Consider the following 9,954-nt stretch of genomic DNA (forward strand, 5'->3'; position numbering starts at 1 on the left):
GGAAAATCACTAACTATGTAATAGACAAGTGTCAACTTCAGTAAAGGGAAGAAGAACACACAATACATACAATATAGGAGAAGTCAGCACAACTGGACCAAAGCAAAAGCATGAAAGTTTCCTAAACATCCAAATACTTTGAGGGACCAAGTAGCTAGGGCCTGGGGCCATAGTCTCAGGTGACTATGTCAAACAGAGCTCATAAACCATATAAAGAAAACTCCTCATGCAGTTCTGGAGGCTGACAAGTCCCAAATTCGTGGGTCAGGCATAGGCTTTTCTCTGGCCCTCAGCCTCTGCCCAACAGCACTCAGCTTTCTCACTCTGTGGGCCAGGAAGCCGGCTGTGCCATCTCCTGCAGGCCTCACCTGCAGGACTCTCCTGCAGGTCTCTCCTTCCTGTGTGGTGGTGGGCTCTTCTTTCTGCTCTGGAATTGGCTCTCTTTTAAAGCAAAACTGATCAATCCTCTGGTGGGCCACAATTATGTTATTTGCACATCCCCGCCCAATCACCTTGGTGGAAGTTACAACACCATGGAGAGAAAGGCCATCCTAAGTAATTCATCACAGTGCAGGTGTGAACTGTTATAACATAAAACATTTTTTATTCCAAAGTTTTTTTATTCCAAAGTGTTCAGCCTGGGCAGCAGGAAGAACAGATTTCCCTGGGGAAAACTATAGATAGAGCATGTTTGGGCAAGAAGATTCCTACTAGATATGCAAAGATAGATGTCAAATAAGTTGTTGAATACAAAAGGCTGACATTCATTCAGGAGATCTGGAGTAGAGATAAATATGAGATTCATCAATATAAAGATGGTATTTAAAGTCACAAGAATCCTTGATTTTCATTTTGTTGTTAGGTCCCATCCAGTCACTTTCAACTCGCAGCAACACTATGTAAAAAAGGAGACTCTGCGTGGTCCTATGCCTTCCTCACAATCCTCACAGTGCATGTGTCCAGAGGAATCTCAGCAAATCTGAATGAAAAAAATAAAAGTTTTCTGTTCCTCAGTGTCCTTCCACAAGCACTTATGTTCAGTGAAGATTCCTAAAATACAAGGTGAAAAGATTTTCCCCTTCATTATCTCATCTTCATTGCTATTTCTTCTTTTGCCCATTTTCTCTTTTCTCCAGTCCTGAGTCTTCTCTTCTGTTTCAGGAAAGGCTAACCTATAGTTATGAACAGCAATGCTCAACTTGTGTCAAGGCAAGTAACTTGTTGATATTTTATGATACAAACTGGGAAACTCCTGCCTCACTGTCTACAAAATTTAGAGACTTTGAGAGGATTTCCAGTAAAGAATGTAGTCTTTCAATAATTCCTCCAAATTTTAGTATCAGAGTTGAGTTAATCTCCAAGGATAACTCATGGAAAGGCTCACAATGTTCAAAGTGACATTACTTTAAAGAGTTATGTGTGTGATATCTATATCTATCGATCTATCAATCCATCAATCTATCGATCCATCAATCTATCTTTCGATCTATCTACCTACCTATCTGTCTGTCCGTCTATCTATCATCTATCACCTATCTATCATCCGTCTATCATCTATCATCTATCTACATACACATATATACACACATGTTGCTGTTAGGTGCTGGGATCTTTAAGATTGTGTGTCAAGTTGACTGGGCAGCTATGAGGTAGTTTAGGAGTCGTATGATGAAGTAATCATCCCCATGATGAGATTTGATATAATGTGACCATCTCCATGATGGGATCTGCTGTGATTAGCTAGTCTGTTGAAAGGGATTTTACTTATGGGTGTGGCTTGCATTGGATATAAGTAGACTTTATGACCAGGCTAATGGGATTTTCCTTGCACAGGATACTAAAAGTGGCTCCTGTTCTTCTGACTTCCGATTCTCGGGACTCGAGCTAGCAGCTTACTGACTGTCTTGCCTGCTGAGCTTGAAATCCATTGATCTTTGCAGCCTGTGACCAAAAGCCCTGTATTAGACCTGCCAATCTTGGGTTCACCAGCCCCTGTGACTATGTCAATCAGAAGCCTCTATCCTGACCCACGGACTTGGAATTTTTCAGCCTCTACAATCACATAAGCCATTTCCTTGATATAAATCTCTCCCTATATATATATTTATACCCTTTTGTTGGTTTTCCTTCTCTAGAAAATATAGCCTAACACATTTGGTACCAAGAGACTGGTTGATTGGTCCTACTTTTGCTAAAGAAAGTGGTGAAAGACAGAAATGAGCTCAGGGCTTCAAAAGCAAAACTCAAGCACCACATAAACAACCTAAATATTTCCACTTGTGCCTTGAAAGAAAGCCTTATTTCCTGTAGCAACAGAGCTGATACTGTCAAAAACCAAACCCAGAGTATTATAGTAAGAGTGGATGAATTAATCTCAAGAGCTCTCTGAAGTTAAAAATGAGGGTATTGATTGGGAAGAAATGGGATCCTGAAACTTGAGATGGGGACATATGGACAGATAATCAGGAAGCCTGGGAGACAGAGCCCCTAAATTCCATTGTATCACTCCTGTCGACAGAACCAGCCCTCTCACTCCCATCTGAAGATATTATTCCATCTTTGTCTGCTAAGGCACCCTTCCCTGTAAAACCATTAGCCCCTCCACCCTCATCTGATGAGATTAACCCAGCTGTGTCTGAAGAGCATTTGTCTCAATCATTGCCTGGGGCATCATCTGAGGCAGATGCCTTATAAGACAGTGCTGAATGTTCTAAAAACACATCCCACCACCAATTTTGACTTTTAAACCTATAAGTAGATTTAAGTCCCAGAAAGCCCCAGCAGGTGAAGTACGAAGTGTGACCCAGGAGGAGGTATGGCATATTCTAGAAGAACTGGTTGACTTTTCTAATATGTACAGACAGAAATCTGGGGAATACACGTGAGAATGACTATTAAGGGTATGCAATAATGGTACAAGGAATATATAGATGAATCAGTCTGAGTTTATTCATATGGGCCCACTAAGCACAGATTCTTCATTCAGTGTTCCAGCTTGAGAGGTTAGGAAATGATGTAATAGTTTATGTTGTTGGGTCATTGAAACATGGATTACACAGTGGTCTGTGCTAAATCACATTGAAGCAGCAGACCTACCTTGATATACTACTGAAGAAGGAATACAAAATTCTCAGGGAAATTGACATTTTAGAGTGGGTTTATCAGGTTAGACCCACAGACCCACACATGAAGTACCCAGAGGACAAACTTTTCACTACAATAGTGAGGAACAAATTTGTAAAGGGAGCCCCACTATCCTTGAAGACTGCTGTGATTGCTATTTTATGAAAGTCAGATTTGACAGTGTGAACTGCCCTAACTTAATTAAGACACCAAACTACAATGGGGCTGATTGGGCCCTGTGGTGGCGTGGGCCAAGTGGTGGCAGTCAATCAGCAAAGACAAGGTGAGTGTGGTTACCATAATGGGCAGCAGAATCAAAGCAGTAAACAGAATAATCTGACTCATATGGACTTAGGGTGTTGGCTACTTAGTCATGGTGTTCCTAGGAGTGAAATAGATAGGAAATCTACTAAATATTTGCTTGATCTGTACAAATGGAAGAATTCTAGACCAAGTGAACCACAGTCTAACTCAAATCACCAGAATAGAAAGTCACAGTCTCTCAATTAATTCCCAGACTTGAGCTGGTTTAAAGACTCAAAACTCTTTGAATGAAGGGGAGGCTGGATCCCCTTAAGGAAGGACCTCACTACACTGCCAAAAATTTATACTGTTAATCTTTCTCCTGGCCTTCTGCGAAGGGATCTACAGTCATTTAAGAGAGTGATGGTTCATTGGGGAAAAGGAAATAATCAGAATTTTTAGGGATTACTGGATACTGGCTCTGAACTGACATTAATTCCAGAAAAGCCAAAAAGTCACTGTGGCCCACCATTCAGAGTTGGGTGTGTGTGGAGTTCAGGTTATTAATGGAGTCTTAGCTCATGCCCATCTCACAGTAGTTCCAGAGAGTCCCTGGAATCATTCTGTAGTGATTTCCTCAGTTCCAGAATGCATAATAGGAATACATATGCTTAGCAACTGGTGGAACCTCCACATTGGATCCTTGACAAATGGAATAAAGGTTATTATGTTAGGAAAGCCAAGTGGAAGCCATTAGAACATATTCCACCTTGGAAAATAGTAAACCAAAGGCAATACTGCATTCCTGAAAGGATTGTGGAGATTAGTGCCACCATCAAGTACGAGAAAGATGTGGGAGTGGTGATTCCCACCACAGCCCCATTCAACTGGCCTGTTTGGCTGTGCAAAACACAGGTGGGTCTTAGAGAATGACAATGTATTAGCCAAAATGTAACCAGGTGATGAATCCAATTACTGCTGCTGTTCCAGGTATAGTTCCATTGCTTGAGGAAATTAATATATCCCCCGGTACCTGGTATGCAGCTATTGATCTGGTTAATTAATGTTTTTTTCCCCATACCTGTTTTGAAGATCCACCAGAAACAGTTTGCCTTCAGCTGGCAATGCCAACAATATACCTTCAGTGTCCTACCGGAGGGTTTTTATCAACTCTCCAGCCCTGTGTCGTAATTTAGTCCACAGAGACCTTGATCACCTTTCCCTTCCACAAAACTTCATACTGGTCCATTACATTGATGACATAATGCGTTTGGGCCTAGTAAGGAAGAAGTGTCAATGACTCTGCGCTTATTGGTAAAACATTTGCATGCTAGAAGGTGGGAAATTAATTCCACAAAAATTCAGGTGCCTTCCACCTCAGTGAAATTCGCAGGTGTCCAATGGTGTAGGGCAGGTTGAGATATTCCTTCTAAAGTGAAGGATAAGTTATTGTATCTGGCCCCTCCCACAACTGAAAAGGAGTAAAAAGCCTAGAGGATCTCTTTAGATTTTGGAAGTAACATATCACCCATTTGGGTGTGCTACTCCAGCCTACTTATCAAGTGACTCCAAAAGCTGCTAGTTTTGAGTGGAGCCCAGACCAAGAGAGACTCTGCAACACTCAGGCTTCCATGCAAGCAGCTCTGCCACTTTGGCCATATGATTCAGCTGATCTAACGGTGATTGAAGTATCAGTGGCAGATACAGATGCTGTTTAGAGTCTATGGCAGGTCCCTATTGCTGAATCACTGTGCAGACCCTTAGGATTTTGGAGCAAAGCACCTGCCATTCTCTGCAGATAACTACTCTCCTTTTGAAACACAGCTTTTGGCTTGATAGTGGGCCTTAGTAGAGACCGAAGTTTAAACATGGTGTTGTCTTACCCACAAAGCCATAAAGTTGGAGGTGCACAGCAGCTGTCCATCATTAAGTGGAAGTAGTATATATGAAATGGGGACTAGGCAGGACCTGAAGGCACAAGTAAGTTTCATGAGGAAGTGGCCCAAATACTCATGGTCCCCACTCCTGTCACATTACCTTCCATTTCCCAATTTGCGCCTATGACTTTACTGAAAGTTCCTTCAGATCGATTGACTGAGGAAGTGAATACTCTTGCCTGGTTTACAGATGGTTCTGTGTGATACACAGGCACCAGTCAAAAATGGACAGCTGCAGCACTAAAGCCCCTTTCTGGGACCCCCCTGAAGTACACTGGTGAAGGGAAATACTCCCAGCAGGCAGAACTTCCAGCAGTGTGCCTGGTTATTTGCTTTCTTTGGAAAGAGAAATGGCCAGATGTACAACTGTATACTAATTTATGGGCTGTGGTCAATGATTTGGCTGGATGATCAGGGACTTGGGAGGAACATATTGAAAAATTGAAGATGTGAGGGCCACATATACAGACACCATTTATGTTGCTGAAAGAAGCTATTTGCAATGAATAAGTCATTGGTCTTGCAAAATTCTATTATGCAATCCAGTATCATTTCTAACACCAGGGCTGTATTTCCCAACTACCAATCCTTCTTTGTTTCCATCTTTGGCGTTCCAGTCACCAGTAATTATCAATGCATCTTGATTGCATGTTTGATCACTTTCAGACTGCAGAAGTTGGTAAAAAAAAAAAAAAATCTTCAGTTTCCTCATCTTTGGCATTAATGGCTGATGAGAAATTTGAATAATATTATTAACCAATCTTCCACGTAGGCATATGTATATTATCCTATTCCTGACAGGATTGATCTTGAAATGTTATTATTGAAGATAAATGTGTCACCATTTCTCTTCAATTTTTCATTCCTGGCATAGAAGGCCATGTGATTGTCTTATTTAAAATTGGCCATGCCAGTTCATTTCAGCTCACTAATGCCTAGGAAATGAATCTTGTTATGTTCCATTTCATTTTGCATGACTTCCAATTTTCTTACATTCATATTTTGTACATGTCATGTTCTGATTATTAATGGATGTTTGTACCTATTTCATCTCATTTTAAGTCATACCACATCAGCAAATGAAGGTCTCGAAAACTTGACTACACCAATGTCATTAAGGTCAACTCTACTTTGAGGAGGTAGCTCTTCCACAGTTGTATTTTGAGTGCCTTCTAACCTGAGGGGCTCATCTTCCAGCATTATATCAGACAATATTCATCTGATAAAATTTTCACTAGTCAATATTTTCAGAAGTAAACCATCATTTCCTTCTTCTTAGCCCACCATCATCTGGAAGCTCCACTGAAAAATGTCCGTCATAAGTGACTCCACTGGTTTTTAAAATACCGGTGGCATAGTTTCCAACATAACAGCAACACACAAGCCACCACAGTACAACAAAATGACAGACAGGTGGTGTTACATATATATTTATTAAAATATATTTAGTTGTATAAATATTTAGATAGCTAGATAGATAGGTAGGTACGTAGGTAGACACATAGCTTCTGTGGAGTCAACTCTGACTCATGGCAATTATATGTACAACAGAACAAAACACTGCCTGGTCCTGCACTATCTTCTTGATTTCTGGAATGTTCAAATATGTCCTTGATCAATAACATGGAGAAGATAAATTCAAACTAGAATACTGTACAAATGAGTGAGGTGAAGCTCTATATACAACAGGATCTGGCTCACATACTGCAAAACACCAACAGTATCAGTGCAGAGAGCAGAGGTGGGGAGTGGGCTAGCACTCCCACAAATATTAGTGTACTTTATTAATTTTTTTTTATGTTATGTTACTTTATGTGTCATTGGCTTAAAATAAAATGGACCTGTGCTTACTCTACCAATGTCCTCAAACAGATTTCTAGGAGAGGATTCTATTGTCCACATCAGGATAAGAACATTTTCTCTTCTCTATCAATCCAATTTCATTTAAATTGCTAAAGAATCAGCAATTGGTGTTTTCTGTTCTTTCCCATTTCAAGTCATAGCTTGTTGCACCACAACTTTCTCATGGCATTTTTAACATCTGCGTTCCTCAGAGTGTAAATCAGAGGGTTGAGCAAGGATGTCCCAATAGCGTAAAACACAGTCACCATCTTGTCCACTGGAAATGTGATAGGCGGGCGACTGTATGTGAATATACATGGAACAAAGAATAAGATGACAACAATAATGTGGGAGATGCAGGTAGAGAGGGCTTTCTTTCTTCCTTCTGCACCCTTTTACTCAGAGAGTGTAAGATGAAAACATAGGAGATTATCAGGACTATAAAACTCACAATACATATGGCACCACTATTAAATATTATGAGTAGATTTATGACATAAGTATCCATGCAGGCAAGTTTTAACAAAGGCTGCATATGACAGAAATAGTGGTCAATAACATTGGGACCACAGAATGGTAATTTCAAAACCAAGAAAACCTGTACTAATGAATGGTTGCAAGATCCCACCCAGGCCAGATTCAACAATGCACCACAGACACGCTGACTCATGATGGTTGTGTATCTCAGGGGTTTGCAAATGGCCACATAGAGATCAAAGGACATGAGTATGAGCACAAAGATCTCCATGCACCCAAAAAAATGACCTGCAAAAATCTGAGCCATGCGTTCATTGTAGGAGATGACTTTCTTAGATATAGCATGTAAAATCAACCTGGGAACTGTGGTTGTTGAGTAGCAGGCATCAGCAAAGAACAAGTAGAAAAGGAAGAAGTACATGGGGCCTCCTAACATCCGGCTGTATCTGATGGTCATCACAATAAATAAGTTCGCGAACAGAGTTGCAAGGTAGAGAAACAAGAAGATCACGAACACTAATTTCTCCTTCAGAATGTCCTGTGTTAACCCGAGCAGAATGAACTCAGTCACAGTGCTGTTCAACTCCATGGTTACAGATGATGTCAAAAGGATGCAGCTGAGAAATGGTTAATCTGAAAAGAAAAGTGTGTAAGTGTTGACTTGGCAATGGCAGCAGACTTGGACTCTGAACTACAACTTTATAGTTCTAATTCCGTGATGGTTCAGTGGTAGAATTCTCCCTCCAACGTAGGAGACTCGATTGATTCCCAGCAAATGTGTCACTTGTGCAGCCACCACCTATGTCAGTGGAGGCTTGCATGTTGCAATGATGCTGAACAGGTTTTAGCAGAGTTTTCAGACTCAGACAGATTGGGAAGAAAAGCCTGGTGATCTAATTCTGAAAATCAGTCCATGAAAACTCTATGGATTACAATGGAGAGATCCCGTGTCGTGCATGAGGTTACCACAAGTCAGGGGCAACTTGATGGCAGCTAACAACAACAATGGAATCACTTGGGATTTTTTTTTTTTTTTTTAATGCTGATGTCCATTCTTTAACTACAGCCATTGACTCAAAGTCTTCCTGTGGAATCAAGTCATTTTGGGCAAGAAAAAAACTCACAGGTAATTGTGCAATCTGACAATGTCTGGGAACTGCTTATTCTTCTGTATGACCTGAACAAGTCACTTCAATATCTTGAAACTTTTTGTTCCTATAAAACTTAGATTCTAATAGACACACTGTAAGTGTATGTAGGGAGCCCTGGTGGTGCAGTGGTTAAGCATTAGGCTGCTAACTGAAAGGTTGGTGGTAGGAAACTTCCAGCTGCTCCTCAGGAGAAAGATGTGCCAGTCTACTTCCCTAAAGATTACAGACTTGGAAACCAGTAGTACTCTGTCCTATAGGGTCACTATGAATCGGAATTGACTCAACAGCGATGGATATGAGTTTTTTTCTAAAGTAAACATGTATGAAATATATGCCTATATGCATCTCAATATTTGAAAAGCACTATTCCCATATAATTCAAATATTAAATTTGGAGGTTCCCTATAGGAAAAACGTTCCTTAATTTGTACACAACTTTCCACAAATTATTCTGACCACTTTAGTGCCTTGGTTGGTTTAGGCTTTAAGAAGAATTCATTTCCCCAACTTTTTACTCTTGGTTTCACCTTCACTGTCAGTCAGGACACACAAGAATAAATCATTGAGGTTAGTATTATTAGGCATAATTATTATGTGAAATCATTCATTACTCATGTTAGATACATGGTATTGAGTTTCACATTCTATGGATGCAAGAATGGGAATTACACCTCAACATAAAGAAAACAAAAATCCTCACAATTGGACCAGTAAGCAACATTATGATAAATGGGGAAAAGATCGAAGCTGTCAAGGATTTCATTTTACCTGGATCCACAATCAACACCCATAGAAGCAGTAGTCAAGAAATCAAAAGACACATTGCATTGGGCCATTTGGCTGCAACAGACCTCTTTAAAGTACTGAAAAGCGAAGCTATCACCTTGAAGACTAAGATGAGCCTGACCGAAGCCATGGTGCTTTTGGTTGCCTCCTATGCACTTGAAAGCTGGACAATGAATAAAGAAGACCAAAGAAGAATTGACATCTTCGAATTGTGGTGTTGAAGAAGAATATTGAGCATACCATGGACTGCCAAAAGGACAAACAAATCTGTCTTGGAAGAAGTACAACCAGAATGCTCCTTAGAAGCAAGGATGGTGAGACTACGTCTCACATACTTTGGACATGTTGTCAGGAGGGATCAGTCCCTGGAGGAGGACATCATGCTTGGTAAAGAA

General features: G+C 40.5%; 1 protein-coding gene across 1 annotated transcript; it reads right to left on the minus strand.

Moving 5' to 3' along the window:
* Positions 1-224: 224 nt before the first annotated feature.
* On the minus strand, positions 225-8,211 carry LOC135228518 (olfactory receptor 4C11-like). The gene is made up of 2 exons (XM_064275161.1): positions 7,774-8,211; positions 225-551 (listed from the first exon to the last, which is right to left on the minus strand). Exons 1-2 carry the CDS (start codon positions 8,209-8,211, stop codon positions 225-227), a joined length of 765 nt encoding a protein of 254 aa, XP_064131231.1.
* Positions 8,212-9,954: the final 1,743 nt, after the last annotated feature.

This window comes from Loxodonta africana, chromosome 22 (assembly GCF_030014295.1).
Source record: "Loxodonta africana isolate mLoxAfr1 chromosome 22, mLoxAfr1.hap2, whole genome shotgun sequence".
Taxonomy (NCBI): Eukaryota; Metazoa; Chordata; class Mammalia; order Proboscidea; family Elephantidae; genus Loxodonta; species Loxodonta africana.